Source organism: Rattus norvegicus, chromosome 4 (assembly GCF_036323735.1).
Source record: "Rattus norvegicus strain BN/NHsdMcwi chromosome 4, GRCr8, whole genome shotgun sequence".
Taxonomy (NCBI): Eukaryota; Metazoa; Chordata; class Mammalia; order Rodentia; family Muridae; genus Rattus; species Rattus norvegicus.
Window position 1 is genome coordinate 179,878,677 of NC_086022.1, and position 18,647 is coordinate 179,897,323.

The 18,647-nt window shown below is 48.2% G+C and overlaps 1 protein-coding gene across 14 annotated transcripts in view; it reads right to left on the minus strand.

Annotated features, from left to right (window-relative positions):
• Positions 1–18,647, minus strand: part of Dnai7 (dynein axonemal intermediate chain 7) — a 36,379-nt gene that overhangs the window by 4,339 nt on the left and 13,393 nt on the right. For 8 of the 14 annotated variants that reach the window (XM_039107470.2, XM_039107474.2, XM_039107473.2 and 5 more), the window contains 9 exons: positions 18,491–18,628; positions 16,281–16,427; positions 14,789–14,892; positions 13,435–13,771; positions 7,662–7,743; positions 5,825–5,985; positions 4,313–4,469; positions 1,652–1,866; positions 1–56 (listed from right to left, as the gene is read on the minus strand). The exon at positions 1–56 is cut by the window's left edge and continues 112 nt beyond it. In XM_039107470.2, the coding sequence (XP_038963398.1) occupies positions 1–56; positions 1,652–1,866; positions 4,313–4,469; positions 5,825–5,985; positions 7,662–7,743; positions 13,435–13,771; positions 14,789–14,892; positions 16,281–16,427; positions 18,491–18,628 (1,397 nt within the window). The other 6 variants (XM_039107467.2, XM_039107476.2, XM_039107475.2 and 3 more) reach the window with 6 other exon arrangements.

Genomic DNA, 18,647 nt, shown 5'->3' on the forward strand with positions numbered 1-18,647 from the left:
CGAAGCTCACGGCTCTTGCCCTTCAGTTTCACTGCAGCCAACATGCAGTGGGTTTCCTGAATTTCAAGAAGGGAAAGGAAACTATTACTCCAGGTCTAGTCTTTGAAATCATAGGCTACTCTATACTAAATAACGCGTCTGGTATGTCTTGGGCCTGATCTGGAAGCCTGCCATAGGACCACTGCCTAGGAAGCTCACTAACTTCCTAGGCTCCCGCTGGGTATCCCGAGGGATCGAAAATGGTGTCTCAGATCTCTCTATTTTATAAGATGTGCAAGCACTCTGTTCATTCTGAATTAAAACAGCCATTGAGACAACCATGATTATACTTGTGAGAATCATTCTTAACGCATGCTCGAACTGCCCAGTTTTGAAGAGGCACAGTCGTGCTTCTGTGTCCTCTCTGCCAAGGTTTACTGGCCCCTTAACCTTTTATACCTGAGAGATCTCAGTAGCTATTCAGGGCAAAAATGGAGTCAATGTTTTTCATACTAAGTGCTCAAAATCTAACACACACGTCACAGTTACAGCGTTGCTCAATTTGGACTAGCTGCATCTTTTTTTTTTTTTTTTCGGAGCTGAGAACCGAACCCAGGGCCTTGCGCTTGCTAGGCAAGCGCTCTACCACTGAGCTAAATCCCCAACCCTAGCTGCATCTTTTTAAGAGCTCAGTCACCACAGACAAGAGGTGAGCTGTGACCCCAACCTGCACACACACCCTACTGCCTGCATATTCATAAGCGAACACTCAGTAGGTGCTAGCCCTGCCTAGCAGACTATTGCCCTGCATGGTGTCTCCCGGCCGCTGGGACAGAGTGGTTGGAAGCCTGGCGAGGCAATGTCCTGTCCGGTATCCTCGGAAAAGTCGATGGCCTCCTAACAGACTGAAGGATGGTTCCCACTTTTTTAGAGACCTTAGTGACATTGACAATCCTGAGATGCCATCTAATAACCACAGAGACTTTATCTATTGATTTTGTTTGCTGGTTTGATTGTTCGCTTGAGACAGGGTCTCACAGTGTGGCTCTGGCTGGCCAGGAACTCACAGAGCTCTGCGTGCCTCTGCCCCGAGTGCTGGGATTGAAGATGTCTTCCGCTATGCCTGTCCTGTGGATTTGAGTCCTGATGGTCTCTCTCCTGTATCGTGATGGAGTTCCCGCCCTCTCTAAAGCAACCAAGCTTTGCAAATCACAAAAGTCACTGGTGATTCTAAGTAACCACAGGGCTAACCTTCCCTGTCAGTCAGCGTTAAAACCTCTCCATGCTGCCAAAGGACGCCCCCAGGCTGATAGTGCAGTGAATCCCGTGTCCCCGCCTTCAGCCCTCCAGCAGGAATCCACTTCTCTGGGGTTTCTGAGGCTGTGCACTTGAGGACACTGGTCTCACTCGGCAAGATGAGCTTTAGAGACTAGGGTGTACACCGTGTCCGGGGATCAAATGTTCCGAGTTTCACCCCGGGAAGTCTTTCTGAGATGACTGACCTATCCCTAGTCACCTAGTAACCCCAGAAACAAGTTGGAGCCCCACTTTTACACATTATTGGCTGTTTACTCAATGAACTTCACTTAGAAGCCACAGCTCCAGAGACATCTTCCATGCTTCCTTGCTGGTGCACACTACCTAACTGCAGGCCGGCCACGATGTCACTCACCTTGATGTGTATCTGGAGCTCAATGAAAACCGTCGTCACCATTAAAAGGGCTTTGTTCATACCGAGGGGACTCAGCTCCCAGGACTGGTAAGGCATGTTGACATGAGCATCCTGAATCAAGGTCACAGGGCCCATCGTATCTATACTGAAGGTTAGGAGCCTGTTTTCTCGGTTGTAATACACACAGGTGACGCCATCTGACCTCCAGAATTTACCTTCCCGACAGAAGACAGTGACATTAGTCTCATATTTGTCCCTCGAAAGTGAGTAAGAACATCTAAGAACACATAACGTGCACAAATTGGTCTTCTGTATTAAGACTCTTGAGGTAAAGTGCCCCACCCCCAACCTGGGAGATCCCTGCCTCCAGGGTATAAACGCCACACATTCTGCATGGCACTGAGGGGACACTGGACTCAGTGTTTCTGTCCCTCGATATTTCACACACCTGTCTCCCGCCCCTCTCTCCTGACTTCCCAAGATCTTACCCACCTGTGCCTGAGCCTGTGCCAACTGCCATTCTTCCTGGGCAATTCTTCCTTCCCTAGACCCGAACAGAGGCTCTCCTGCCTGCTTTACTTTTTAAAGTTTTTGTTGTTGTTTTGTTTTTGAGGGAGTGGTGGTGGTTGAGATGGGGTTTCTTTTTTCTGTGTAGCCCCGGGTGTCCTGGAACTCACACCGCTTGGCCTGCTTCTGCCTCCCGAGTGCTGAGATATAAAGGTGGCTAACAGGCTATTTTTTGTTTAAGATTGTACTTTCAGGATATTCTCCGTTTGTTGTTTTTATGCGGTTTTTTGCCTGCCATGTGTTTGTGTGCCAACTGCATGCAATTCCCAAACCAGCCAGCAGAGGGAACCAGCTCCCGTGGAATTACAGTTAGAGATGGTTGTGAGAACAGAGCCGGGTCCTCTGTGAAGGCAGCTCCTTACCCGCTCTTTGCCACCTCTCACCGCTTTTCACTGCTGTTTTTTGTTTTCTTTTCTTTTCTTTTCTTTTTTTTTGGAGCTGGGGACCGAACCCGGGACTGAACCCAGGACCGAACCCAGGGTCTTGCGCTTGCTAGGCAAGCGCTCTACCACTGAGCTAAATCCCCAACCCACAAGGCATTCTTTTAACTCCCTCCCAACGAACCCCTAGGTGCAGCCCCTCCAGAGTTCATTTCCAGACCCATCTCTGTCCCTGTAACCCCCACATTTGGAAGGCAGAAGTCAGAGGGTATCGAATTTGAGGTCAGCCTGGGCTATGTGCTTAGCTCAAGGCCAGTCTGGGTCTTGACAAACTAAAATGTGGAAAAAATGATTCAAATAAACATTTTACCAAACGGGATGCACGTGATATGTAAACAGACACCCAGTGTCGACCCCTAGAAACAGGACATAAAAGCATTGCTCAGGGCACTGGACAGAGGATGGCAGAGTCTGCAAGGGTGTGTGACTCGGGCAGAACTTGTAAAATGGCACAGCAGTGTTGAGAAATGGGAGTCTCTCAAGGTGACATTCACTTGCACTTGGGAGCAAGTAGGGGTCAGATGACAACCGCAGGTGTTGGTCCCCAATGCCACTTTACTTGCGCCAGATTCCCTCCTTCTCAGCTGTTCAGGCCAGGCTGGCTGTCAGTGAGATTTTGAAGTTCTCTGGTCCCCATCTCCACCTCACTGTAGGAGCACACAGATGCATGTTACGGTGCCTGGTTCCCCATGGGCTGTGGAGTCAGACCTGGTCCCCAAGCCGGTGTTGCCAGTGCTCTACCCATGACACTCCTCTAGTCTACTATGGACGTTTAGCTAAGATAGACGTATCACTCCTAAAGTGACTTCTGGGCGGGCATGACCGTTTGGTAGGGAAGTGCTTGCCGAGAAGCCTGAAAACCCGCTGTGGATCTCTGAAATCCCAAGGGGTGGAAGGAGGGAACTGACCCCTATAAATTGTGATCCGACCTCCACAAGTGCTGTGGTGGGTACGGCCCTGGCATCAAAACAAATCAACAAGTGTAAACTGATTAAGTTCTGGGCTGGGGTTTCAGCGGGCAGAGCCCTCCCCAGCACTCTGGGTTCTATCCCAGCCTTCAAGGGATAGACACAGGAAGAACAGAAGTTTAGGGCCATCCTTGACTATACCTTGAGTCTGAGGCCACTCTAAGATTTTGAGACCCTGTCTCAATACCATGAAAGAGAGAGGGAAGGAAAGAGGGAAGGAGGGATGAGGGGGAGGGATGAGGGAGGGATGAGGGAGAGAGGAATGAGGGAGGGATGAGGGGAGAGGGAGAAATGAGGGAGGGATGAGGGAGAGAGGAATGAGGGAGGGATGAGGGAGGGAGGGATGAGGGAGGGATGAGGGAGGGATGAGGGAGGGAGGGAGGAACGAGGGAGAGAGGGAGGGATGAGGGAGGGATGAGGGACGAGGGAGGGAGGAACGAGGGAGAGAGGGAGGGATGAGGGAGGGATGAGGGAAGGGGGGAGGGATGAGGGAGGGAGGGATGAGGGAGAGAGGGAGGGATGAGGGAGAGAGGAAGGGATGAGGGAGAGAGGGAGGGGTGAGGGAGAGAGGGAGGGATGAGGGGGAGGGATGAGGGGGAGGGATGAGGGGGAGGACTACCCGCTGCAATCGTTTGCAATCCCCCCCTTGCTGCCTGAGCATCAGAGCTGCTGTGGTGTGGCTGTACCTTCAGCATCCCACCTGACCACTTGAGGATCCTCAAAGAAGATGGCGCTCTCGTGGATCTCCAGTGTGACCTCTATGGGTGGAAAGGCACTTTCTGGATCAGGTTCTTCTGTGTTTTCTGGAGGGTATGTAAACTTTTGTAATCCTTCTTGGCGTATCTTTTAGAAGGGATCAGAATAAGGGGAGTCAGAAGGCAGTGGCAATGGCCATGAGCACCTGTCACTAGGGAGTAGGAAATCTTGTCTCAAAGCTCAAAGATGAATGATTGAGGGGAAGACACTGACAAACTTAACCACAACCTCAGACCTTCCTGTGGGCCAGGCTGGGGACGTGCTCTTCAGTGTCTATATCCCAAGCCCCGTGACAAGCCTGTGTGCATCAGAACTGATAACCGAGGCAAAGAGAGACCAGGAGACCTGCCGAAGACTGCAAGACTTCAAGGTCACACCCACACTCAAGCACCTCCCATGGGACCCCAAATCACTGACTGTGCCTAGCATTCTAATGAAGGCCAGCCAGCCATAGAAAAGACAAGTGGCTGCCCCTGGAACAGCACAGGGCAAAGGCCTCAAGCTGACAGCAGATTCCTGAGGTAAGGCAGGGCTCTGAACCATTTGAATCAATAGAGAGAGAAGCACCAAGGGAAGATGAGAAGCTTAGAAAATCCAGACTAATATTCTCAGGCAATAAACTAAAAAGAGCTTTGCAGTTAAGTGAGCCCATGCAGTCTCCTTAGGAGCCTCCACCGGGTGCAGAAGTCTTGTGGATTCAAGGGCTGAATGCAGAGAGGCAAAAAATGGGACACTGACAAAATCCAAGAAAGGGATGTTGGGTGAATTCCTGAAAACTCGGCTTCTTTCTCATTGAAAGTGGGGGGAAAGCTCTTATTTTTTAAAATTTTGTTTTCCAGATAGAATTTTTTTAAACTTGGGGCTGTTTGTGGCTATGGTGCAGAAGGCCATAGGTGGAATTAGCTAGTACACACACAATAATTAAAAATGAAGCTACTAAACTTAGAAAAAATGAGATAGGATAGTGCATGCTTAGGATGTCAGCACTCAGGAGACTGAGGCAGGGGGATTATCCCTCCCCTGCTGCTCTGATGGGCACACCTGGACTACTGCACTGGCAGAGTGTCCACTCACTTTCCTTCAGAGGCTTCAGGGACAAAGAGGGGGCTTTGGGTTCTCAGTCAACGTGGCCTACCAAATTGAAAATGGTTCCCACCTGGCCATTTAATAGAAAAGAATATTTTCCAAGCTCTGATGGTGACTGGCGGTATTAAGGGCTGACAGACTCGTTGGGGGATTAATAGTGTAGGTTTACAAACAAGTTCATGGGTAAGAAGTTCTCCCAAGATAGGATTAACATGAGTTAGATGCTGAGGTCGTGGGAATTGAAGTAAAAATGAGGCCATTTCATCTGTAATTGATCCCGGGGAGTCTCCTACCTCACCTGTAGTGGAGGACTCTTGTACCTCACCTGTAATGGACCCAAGGAGTCTCCTACCTACCTCTGCTAACACCCAGCCCTTCACTGGTTTGCTTTGAGGGGGCAACTCCAGGATTTCCAGGTGGTACACGCCGCCCAGGGGGGCGAAATGGCACATGTTCACCTCGTAGGGTTCCAAGGTTTCTGGCATTTCCAAAACATTCTCTATCAGGCTCAGCTGTGCTGTAAGGAACCACAGTGCAGTTTTAGAACAGATGGCCACATCGTTGCATCAGGGAGGATATAAACAAAGTCGCAGGACTGCTCAAAGGGTTGGCTGTAGCTACTGAACTTTGCACAAGGTTCTCAAAGTGTCTCACTAGCCAGCCTTGAGCGAGAGCTCCATGTGTGTGTTGGGGGGTGGGGTGCACTCTTCTTGCAACACATACTAGCACTGTAGGAGAGTACACATAAGATGTATTACTGGTAAAACTACATTCCACAAGACAGTTTAATTGCTACGTTCTTAAAACTGGACATTAGCAGACAAAAAAAATCCAGAGGGTAGGTGGAAAGTTCATGGTGGAAAAGTAGATTTGGGGCCATGTATCATATGAAAGATGGTTATTTGAACCAAAATAGGCCCAGCTCAGGGAAGTGATGAGGTGAGATTTCTGTGGGAATTGTACAATCTAGTGACAAATGCACAGACAGAAGTGACACCTGTAGTCACTGTGGCAGGGACCATTCTCACTCCACCAACAAGACAAAATCAGCCACATAAAAACATTCTCCTGGGCAGTGGTCAGACTTGATTCAAGATACGCAGGATTATAGAGGTGTGCTGTACCTCTAGTTCCAATTCGCAGGCACAACTGGTCATTAAAGCTTGAGACCAGCTTGGCCCACAGAGTGAGTGCTAAGCTAGCCAGGCTGGGTAATGGGACCCTGTCCCTCCCCACAAACGCTGACTAATAATATATCCTGTCCAAGTTTCTTCAGCCATACAATCCACACCGTGTTTGTACTGTGCTACAGTTTGGAAGGGCAGTGAGTGGGGAGGTGCAGAGCAGGCAGCGGGCAGGCAGTGAGACACAGGGATTGGTAGTGGTGTTACTATCAGTCCGCTCCCATGCCAGAGGTACAGCAGGGCTCTCTGAATTTATCTCTGGAGACTGGGCACTGAGAGTTCATGGAAACAAGTGATAGATAGATAGATAGATAGATAGATAGATAGATAGATAGATAGATAGATAGATAGACAGACAGACAGATGGTAGGATTAGTGGGTGGGCATATGGACAGATTAAAAAAAGTCAAGTTAGGCAACAACTGGTCTCTTGTTGGTACATGTTTAATAAACTAGACTCTTTACTTTTTATTTAATTTATAATTTATTGGCCTAAAAAGAAGCCAGAAATAATACTGTGTCTAAATTTAGATGGTGAAGACATCTCTGACTTGGGGGTGACCATGTAGGGAATTGTGGTGTTCGTGACAGAAGTTCCATGACCTACTCTAGCATCCTAGATCTAGAAAGAGGAACTCTTGCCTGGCATAAGCTATAGAAACATTACCTGATGGGGAAGGGATGTAGATGAAGGTGCCTAGAATGCACAGGGCCTTGACTTTGACCCCTGCACCACATAAAGCCAGGCGCATGCTTGTGAGCCCAGCACTTGGGGAGGTGGATCCAGGAAGATCAGAAGTTCAAGGTCATCTTCAGCTACATAGGGTTTGAGTCCAGCCTGGGCTGCTTGAGACAGTGCCTCAGGATATACAGATAATTGAATAAAAGAGTACGGAGATTTAAGTATAACAAATACGCTTAGAGTACACAGAACAGATTCCTCCGACATCCCTGAGAAGGAAGAGCAGTGAGAGTTAAGAGGACAGACATCATCAGACAGACACCATACCTGCTGAGACTGTTTCGCTCAGCAACTTCCTCTCCAGTTCAAACTGGGTGGTTTGGGACTCTTCCTCTTCAGGGTCGGAAATCTGCAATGGAAGACCTGTCGACAGTGAGCATCAGCTTCCTCAGGAACTACTCTCTAAGCACACCAGGAGGATGCTGGGCCATCAGACAGCCCAGAGACCAGGGGGAGGCCCTTTCTCAAAGACCAGATGGAAAGAACAATGAACCCAGCGGCAGCATTTTTAGCCTAAATGCTGTCACCCCGGGGACAGTGTCTAGCCCATTGGTTTGATGTGTGTGTATTTTGTCTTTTGATCACCATATGCAAGCTCTTCAGTGCACACGCCAGTGTATATCCAGAATGTAGCAGGCTGCCATCTCTTTACAAGACTGCTCAGCAGAGACAAGACAGTAGACTGGGGAGGTGGCCCAGCTGACAAAGGGGCTTCCCGGCATGCAGGAGGACGGGGTTCAACCCCCAGCACTGCATAAAACAGGGTGATGGTTTGTGTCTGTGATCCCAGTACTCTGTGGTGAAGGCGGGAGGATCAAAAGTCCAAAGCCATCCTCAGGTACACAGTCATTTGAGGCTAGCCTGGGCTACATAAGCTCCTGGGTCAAAACCTCTGAAGGCAGACAAACAACAGCAAAGCAGACAAAACCCCCAAGATCATTCAACGCCAGGACACTAAAGTCACATGGGGTCTTAGGTTCACTCTCTAGGACCAGACAGACACAACCAAAGAAAAGCGACATCAGGCTGAGTTTCTTATAGCAGATTCCACCTGAGAGTTAGACAGAGTGTGTGTGAGTGTGTGTGTGTGTGTGCACGCGCGCGTGCGTGCAATGTATGTGTGTGTGCTTGCATGTGTGTATGGTGTGTGCACGCTTGTGCATGTATGTCTGTGTGTGGGCAATGCGTATGCACATGTGTGCGCATGCATGCTCTTCAGTGTGCGTTCGGAATTTACTTTTACTCTCACACATGCTGGTTCAAGTTTTCTTTTTGAAGGACTGGGGATTTAACCCAGGGCCCACCAAGTGTATCTGTCTACTGAACTGCATTTTCAGGCTGGGCCAGTGCCTTAATGAGACACTTTGTAACTTGAACTTTCAATTCAAAGACCCGTGTCCATCTGTCTGCTTGTTGTTCTTCAGGGTAATAAAATATATTAGAAACTACTGTTTTAAATGTACTACTTTGGATAATTTCTCACAATTATGCCATATTCAAATTAGGACTTTCTAAATATGTTGTGCTATAAACAATTTGGAATGTTTATAATATTTTAAAAATATTAAATATTTTAAAAAATATTTACAATATTTTAAAGTTTTTCAAATCAATTAAGAGATGGTATTAAGAGCCCTCTAGTGGCCAACTTCTTAACACGCTCACGAGAAAGAAACCACACTGTCATTTAATGTAAGAGAATTAATTTTCAATTTACATTAATCTTCACCCTCAACATGACTAGATCCCACCCTGAATATAGACTTGTGATTCTGAGATGACATCACAACCTAAGCAGAAAGAGAAGAAAAGAGAGCTGAACACTGTCATTCACCTCTCAGAAGCCCTGAGTACAGCTACCCTGTGCTTCTGCTGCACCCATGATGCACTGTATCCCGTCATGCCATGAGCCAGACCAATCCCTATCTACTATTTTGTCAGGGCAGTGAAAAATGTAAGTAACTCAGGAAATGCAGTACTGAGGAGCCGTGCTGTCACCGAGAGCAACCTGGCCTTGTGTTCATAGCTTTGGACTGGTTGGGAAGAGTGTGGGATAGCCTGGAGCCGTAGGCCACAGGAGCTCTAGAATTCTGGAAGCAGAGCCCAGTGGTCATTCTGGTGGGAGTTCAGGAGAAGAAAATGCTGAGAAATCAGTAGAGAGTGTATGGCTTTTCAGACAGGGGGGAGGAGGAGTCCTGAGAACTAGGCTAGAAGCTGATCCTGCCACATCCTGGGAGAGGATCTGGCTTCGGTCTGCCCGTTTCCTAAAAATCTGAATGAGGCTGGATCCAAAAATACTGAACTACACTGTCCCAGAGAAGACATGTTAGGACAGAAACAGCCAGGGTGGTTGTGGTCACTGCTCACAGTGCTTAGATTCACACTGAGGGAGTAGAGGGCTATAAAAAATGTCCAGTTTGTCGGGAAAGATGCAGATGAGGAGGGTGGCAAGGTAGCATCTCTGTGCTAATGATCTCAGAGCCATTGATGGAAAACTGGGACAAGGGGGAGCACACCAGAGAGCAAGACCCAAGGGTGGTGTTAAATGATGACAGAAAGCAGACAGGTCTAGCCTTATCCTCTACAGCCGGCTGTAAGACCAAGTGTTCAGGGTTTCTAAGCTTGGTCCTTCCAGGATCAGAGAATAAGTCAGACACTCTGGGACAGGTGTGAGCCCAACACACACACACACACACAGAAACACACACACGCACGCACGCGCACACGCACACACACACACACACACATGCACACGCGCACACGCACACACACGCACGCACACACACACAGGTCCTGCCGGTGTTGTTATGAATTCCTAGGCTCAAGCTTTTAATGTAAGATATTTCCGGGGGCTGGGGATGGCTCGGTGCAGGCAAGGGCACTTGCTGTTTTTCCAGAGGACCTGAGTTGTTTCCTGAAGGAAGCAGCCCAAACACAGCTGTGCCTTCAGCTCCAGGGCACCACCCACTAACCAGGACTAAACATCATTAATGAGAACTGTTCCCTAAATGACCTCAATTGACAAACTGCAGCTCCGTGAGGCCACCTGACTGATCCCTAAGACGGGATGCTTCGGTTTTGCAAATTTTTACGTTAATGTAATTCTCATGTGAGATACTGGTAGATTCGCACCAAATATTAACTAGAATCAAAGCCACTAGATGCGGAGTGGACAATCGCCCAACACTGACAGCCGAGAAAGCTGCAGTCTCTTGTCACTCTTGTGATGACGCTTCACTTGCTCTGTCCTGACTTCCAGACTGCGACTCCTGCATACTGTGCATAAATCTCATTTCTTTTTATTTTATTTTAAATTCTTATTTACATTGAGATGATACTGGGGCTATTTGCCATGTCCTCCTCCCCACCCACATACTGCTTCCTGTCTTACTATTAAAGCCAACCAGGTGGCCATGTGTGACCTTCAGGGGACTAGGATGTCAGGTGACCATGCGTGACCTTCAGGGGACTAGGATGTCAGGTGACCATGCGTGACCTTCAGGGGACTAGGATGTCAGGTGACCATGCGTGACCTTCAGGGGACTGGGGTGTCAGGTGACCATGCGTGACCTTCAGGGGACTGGGATGTCAGGTGGCCATGCGTGACCTTCAGGGGACTGGGATGTCAGGTGACCATGTGTGACCTTCAGGGGACTAGGATGTCAGGTGACCATGTGTGACCTTCAGGGGACTGGGGTGTCAGGTGACCATGTGTGACCTTCAGGGGACTAGGATGTCAGGTGGCCATGCATGAACTTCAGGGGACTGGGATGCTATCTTTCCTCTCCCTGAGAATCAAAACAGTGACCAGGATGTGCCCATTTCTGAGAGATCTACCACACCCAGAGCTGAAATGAAACTGAACAAAAAAATCTTACTTCCTGAAGGAAATTTTTATGTTTGTTTTTCAGACAGAGGCTTACAATGTAGACTAGGTTGGCTTTGATCTCACAAAGATCCGCCTGCTTTTTTCTCCTGAGAACTGGTAGATTTTTTTTTTTTTTTTGGTTCTTTTTTTTCGGAGCTGGAGACCGAACCCAGGGCCTTGCGCTTCCTAGGCAAGCGCTCTACCACTGAGCTAAATCCCCAACCCGGTAGATTTTTTAAGAAGAAAAATGGCCAGTTGTTTCTGGCTCTGCAGCAGCCTTGTCCACTTTTCCACCCTGCAGGCCTTTAAACTTCCCTGTTACCATCACACACAATAATACACACACTCACACACACAGACACACACACACAACACACACACTCACACCCAGACACTCACACACACAATACACACAGACACTCACACACACAGACACACAGACACACACACTTGCACATACACATACACATACACCACACACATACATACACATACACACACTCACACAGACTCACACACACACACTCTCACTCAGACACATACACTCATACACACACATACACATATACCATACACACACACATACACATACACATATACCATATACACACATACACACAGACACTCACACATACATACACACACACTCACATACTCACACACACAGACTCACACACACACATACACACACATATATACACACACATACACACACATATACACACACTCACACATACACACACCCACACTCACACACACACATACACACACATATATACACACATACTCACACATACACACACCCACACTCACACACACACATACACACACATATATACACACACATACACACACATATACACACACTCACACATACACACACCCACACTCACACACACACATACACACACATATATACACACACATACACACACATATATACACACACATACACACACATATACACACTCACACATACACACACCCACACTCACACACACAGACTCACACACACATACATACACACACACACATATATACACACATACACACACATATACACACACTCACACACACACAAACTCACACACACATATACACACAACACACACACATACACACAACACACACATACACTCACTCACTCACACACACGCACACACACACTTATACACTCACTCACACTCACATACACACAGTTACCTGTATGGGCAGTCACCACACACTCATTTTCTCTATTGCTTTAGATTCTTTGATTCTTTAATTTTTTTGATACAACTGTTGTATTTCAAACAGGATTTCTCTATGTGTTTTTAGAATATCAAATGATTCCTTTTTTTTAATTTACATGTATTTGTATATGGATGGTAATGAGTACATGTTTGTGTGTGTACACATGCATTGTGCCATGGCCCATATGTGGAAGTCAGAGGACAGCTTTCAGGAGTCAGTTCCCTCCTTCCACCATGAATGCCCTGGGGACAAATGTAGGTCTGCAGACACCTTTGTCCACTGAGTCATTCAGGGCCCAATTCACATTTTTTATTTCAAATTCACACAGAGTCTATTCCTTAGCTCTCTACAGACTTGTATTATTCTGCCCTTTGTGCTCATGCTGAGGTTTTGGGGTTCCAAGCCAGCGAGAAACACACAGTGAGACCAAGTCTTAGAAAGCCAGTGCTGGAGGAATAACAAAAAAAATATAAATCCCTCCGGTTTGCGCAAGCATTTGCTGCAAGTTTGCATTCCAGGGCAAGCTGCCTAGAAGGTGCGGACGGGCATGCCAAGCAGCTGCACCCTGGTCTCAGGGCTTTGCAGCAACCAATGGACCACGAGACGGCAGAGCCTGAGGCTGAAGCCACTGCTCCCACAAGGAGAACAGAGGGGAGAGAGACACAGAGAACCAGGGCACAGGCGAGGAGGGGCTTCTAAGTAGCATCTCTTTGCTCCGGGAAAATCCTGAGAATAGCTCCAGAGCCTGCCAATGCTTACTGCACAGAGCAAAGTAGGAACTTTCCAGAATATGTCAACCTGGGTAAAGTGAGTCAGGCTGGCTACCCCGGCCCGTGAAGGGCTGAAGTAGGAGGACTGCTGTAGGTTTGAGACCTAGCCTGGCGTGTGGACGGACAGGTGGACGGATGGATGGACGGACAGACGGACGGAGTATCCTACCTTCTGTGTGACGGTGTCCACCGTGGGGTCGAATTTGACCTCCTCCTCTGGGATGCTGCTGAGCTCTCTTTCCTCCTCAGCCTTGAGCTGCTCAGCTTCGTCAGCAGCTTCTTCAGTAAAGACGTTTTCTTCGGGGACAGCCTTTTCTGTTCTTTCCTCTTCCTTGAAATTCTCTGCTACTATGGACCCGTGTTTTTCCTCAGTGACAACAGTGGAGAACAAGGGTGTGATGTGGTCATAGTGCGTGTGCAGAAGCCGCAGGGCGACATTGCTTGTGGCTAGTATCCTGGGGATTTCAAATCCGACTTGTGTCTGTGAGAATTTCACAGTTCGGTACCTGCCAGAAATCAGTTGGTGAGAGCCAAGAGGTGAGGGAGCGGGGACGGGTTGGGCCTCACACTGCACCCGAGGGCACCCAGTGTTCCTCAGGACACTCTTGGGTTCCGCCCTACACTTCTGTCTCTCCTGAGGAGCCTCTCGGTGCTGTGCTCCGCCCGGCAAGGCTGGTTGCAGCTTCAACTGCTGCTTACTTTACCGGGGGTTTCAGTAGGAGCTTTGGTTTTCCCTGACAAAATACAGGCAGAGGAGGCCTCTCTGAATAAACTCTAAGAGGGTCCAAATGGCCCTTCCATATGTGTGAACATAGTTCATATCAGAAGAATCTACATCACTAAAACTACTGATTTATCCCTGATGACTCTCAAATACAGTCTACACAGCCTTCTCTCAGTGCCTGCCCAGTTTGATAGACCTTCTAGTAGCAGCCAGCCTGCCACGGAGTTAACCCTTGTAACCCTCTCCTGTCTTTATTAGAGTAAGGCCACGCCTGCCTGTCCCCCCTGTGGGAGAGCATGCCGGCTTCCTCTCTTCTACAGATGAATTTCCTTCATGATCCTGGGTGTGACCAGCAAAGAGACTGACACGCTGTCTTGAAGTCAATAGAACACTTTGTAGAAAAACAAGCTGGTAAATATTACATCCCTCCTTTTATGAGACACTAAAAATGAAGCTCAGAGCTAGGAACCCCAGCCCTGGGGAGGCAAAAGCAGGGCACCTAGCAGTTCGCGGTCGGCTTTGGCACGGGTGAGAGTGGACAGAGGTCTCCTAGCTCTTTTTGTAAGGTTTGTTTTTATGCGCAGTGCTTTTGTTGTTGTTGTTTTGGTTTGGTTTGGTTTTTTTTTACATGTGCACCACTTGTGTGAGCAGCAAGGAAGACACAACATTCCACGGCGCAGCCTGCTCTAGACACCAGGCTACGGTGCCTCCTCCAGGGACTGGTGTTTGAACTTCAAGCCAACCTACTAAATGCCCCTGGCCTTGGCGTCTACGGAGAAGTGGTGAGGAGATGGGGTACCTTGGATTCTTTTTCAGGTTTGCCCACACGTACAGGGTAACATTCTCATCTTTGATGATTTTCTCCATATTCCCGGTGTCCAGATCGGCTAAGTTACTAGCTTGCTGTAAGAGAAAACACAGAAGAGCCTCACAAGGTCTCACAGTTTAGGAAAGGCGCACAAAACTGGATTCCTTGTATTATTAAAAGAATAATCCGGGGGTTGGGGATTTAGCTCAGTGGTAGAGCGCTTGCCTAGGAAGCGCAAGGCCCTGGGTTCGGTCCCCAGCTCCAGAAAAAAAAGAAAAAGAAAAAAAAAAAAAAAAAGATGAGCAGCAACGTTGATTGCCCTTCAAAAAGAATAATCCGGGTAAACGGCAGAGGAGATGGGTCACTGGTTAAAGTGACTGTCAGTGTCTGGTGGCTTCCCGTCATGTCAGCCTAACGAGGCAGGGACAGGAGTTCCTGGAGGAATCTGGCTGACTCGAACAGCCCTACTGTGAGGTGCTCTGCATAGTCCTATTGCTACCAAGTGCTCTATGGAGAGGCTTCCCCAGGCTCCCTGGCTCCCCTGATGCAGTAAGGGCTGACTTGTACCACTATCTCTACCTCAGCTGGAACACAATGTATAAAACAAGATTAAAAATACTGTGCTCTCTTAGCAAAGCCTCAGTCACTGACACACCCACACACCTCCTTACCTGATTTCTCTCCTAGAGTGCACACAGCAGATGCGAGAAGGTGGCATGTCTGTTACAGCAAGAGTGAGCCCAGCACTCTGCCGAGCTGCTTAGACTTAGACTACATCGCAGCGAGGCCACCCAAGCTCGGGCCTCAGCTAAAAGAGTGGCTGAACACGATGTATGCCTGTAGGCTGAGTTCTGAGGATTCTTCACACACGCAACAGGATGTGTGTTAAAACACATTCGTGGGAGAATTAGACTGAGGGCTGTATTAGGACTCTGACCTTAGGAGTTTTATGGTGCATATGGGCCGAGAGTTATTTGGATCTTCTCACTTCTGGGGAGATTTTGGGGGATAAAATGTGTAACACACAAACTTCTGAATGGTACGAGGAAAGATGAAACATTTAAAAATTTGATTTTCATCTATAAATTACAGCAAAATTATAGGTCCCATATGGGGACTTACCATCTTTTAAGTCTCATGTTTAAATATAATACTTTCAAAATTAAACTGGAGAACTAGGATGTCAGTCACCGTAATCTATACCAGCTGCTTCACCTAGAGTAGCTATCTCATGTTAGTTTGTAAAGGTTCCATAATGAATTCAGTGAACTTTGGTGAATGTGAGGAAAATGAGCTTTTGGCTGGTAACACTGGTCTCTTTCGAAAATAAATACAAACAGTTGTTAAGTCACATAAGTGTGGGTCCTTTGATCTGCCCTGAATATGGTAGGGTTCTTAGAGACCTTAGTGGGCCATGACACACAGTAGGACTGCTAAAGGCAGCCGGTTAGGGTTAGTGCTGAGAGAGATATACCGCCCGTACTCGAAGCAGCAGCTCTGTGGCCACGTTCACCTTCAGACTGAGGAGCTCCTGCAGGCGCAGAATTGACCCTTGGTACTGCAGGACAGTACTCTTGTCCAGGTCACACGACGGAGTTTCCAGTAAAATTAACTTCAGCTTTTCAATCAGCTGGAAAGTAAAGAATGTCACATCACTCACCTGGAGAGAGTCAGAGGGGCATGGAAGGGGATGGCCTGAGAGAAGGAAAACATCTATCCCAAGGAGCACCCTTGTCTGTGTCCAACCCCACAGGCAGGGAGGTCTCAGTGGCCAGCTTAGAGGGGATCCAGCCTTAACCAGCTGAGACCAGCTGATGCCATGTTAGCTGAGCCTCTGTTATTGTTGAACAAGACTGCATTTTCCTCCATGCTGGGGTAGAAGAAACTGGTTTTACTTCTCATAATGATCCGACTGAGTTGTGTTCGAGTGTGTGCTGGTGTGGTGACCCTCACTGAGCACCTCAGCCCTGAGGGCGATCCCATCCTGCCTCCATCCTGATAGTTCCTTCAAACCCTTTTAATGTGAGGCTCAGAGAGCCTTCTGGGTGGTGAACACTTCAAGCCGCTGACATGCAGAACGCCCAGAGAACTCGGGAGACCATATCGACCGTCCCCACGTGCTGTACCCTGTGCATTTCCTCCTGGGTGTTCATACCAAGCGTAAGTACCAGCTTCCTCTGTTTGGTGAGCCATTAGGACAGAGTATCTCATCCACAATCAGACTTTGGGGAACCCTATTTAGAATTGGTTGCTCAGAGGTGCAGGTAACCCAGGAGATACTTGGAAGGTATGCAGAGACAAGTGGAATCAAACCCCTAACACACGGGGGACTATGCTAACTCTAGGTAGGTGATGTTAGCATTAAACTGTAGGTACCTGGTTGATGTCCAGAGGTGGAAAATTAGTGTGTGTGGCGGGGGGAGCTTATGTATTTGATATAAGAGTGTTTGGGGTTCCAACACATTAGGGGTAGGTGTGTGTGTTCCATATTGTTATTTCTTTTTCATACACACTAGATGCATGTGTGAGTGTCATTAATGTTCTAAGTCTATATCCTTTCTTTGAATTTGCTGGACTTTGCGAATTAAGAGGATCCCTATCTTTTAGTTCTAGGTGACTATCAACACTGCTGCTTTAAACTGCTTCCCCTCACTCCTAGTCTGTACAGGTTCAGATGTCCCCTGCCACATCCCGGCTGACCCTCGAAGTCACCTCACCCACGTCCCGACTGACTCTCACGATCACGGGTGGCTGCTCTTCCCTCTCTCCATCCCTCGTGTTGCTGTGTGCTCATGTGTCGATTCAACATGACTTCCAGTGTGTTTGTGATTAAGAAACCTCAGTGGATATATAGACTAAAGATGATGCAAACATATTCCTGGTCCTCTGCAGAGTGTGTCTGGTGCTATTGTCCGTAGTTTGAGGTTCCAGCCATTCTAGTGCATTTTGTTCTCGCTGCGGCTTTGCTCTGTGTGTGCGTCTAAAGGGGCGTGAGCCTAGCAGTCACAGACAGACTGTAGAGTATCCAGCCACAATTCCAATGGCTTCCAGAGTTTTCCCATGGCCTAAAGTGTTTCACCTATTTTTTCAATGAGATAATAAAGTTACTTTTTCCCCTCAGTATGTTTCCTTAGATGAGTCTATCCATCTTATTTGTAGATACAGAAGTTGGGGTGTTGTGGCCCTTTTAACCTTCAGTAAGAAGGTAAAGCTGGACAAGGCACAGCATCAGGCATGAAACTGTCACAGGGAAACTGAAAAGGTAATGAGGAGGAAGAGGAAGAGGAGGAAGAGGGGAGGGAAGAACAGAGCCAAAAAGTTCCAAGCCTGAGAGGATCCCAACATTCCCTTAAGAACTCACTGTAACGAAGCCATTTCCCAATTCCTAAGAACCCCAGCACTCACCAGACAGCAACACTGAGCCTTCAGGGACCACTTAAAACCCACGCCATAGCGACAGAGGTGAGCTGGGAAGACAGGTCTCCACTGCACCTCCGAGCCAGCGACACACAGACAGTCTCATCTGCCTCCGTGACATGGAGGAGGAAACGCTGTGTCCGAGCTCTGCTCTGTACGGTGGGTTGAGGCGGTGTGGGAACCACTCAGAACCCTGTGTGTGCAGTCAGGCACGGGAGCACAGGCAGGGCCCACAAGTGCCCTGGGTGTTAGCCAGTGTCAGGCGGCAGTACTTACGGACAGAACCAGTTTACTTTTCTCCATCACTTGCTCAAAGGTCTCGTTCTTCTCTTCCTCCCACAAGCTAATGAACGTGTTCATTTCCTGGGCAATCCGAGGATCGGGGCTCCCATCACACTCGGTGTAGTGCTTCCACTGGGGATACAGATGCGAG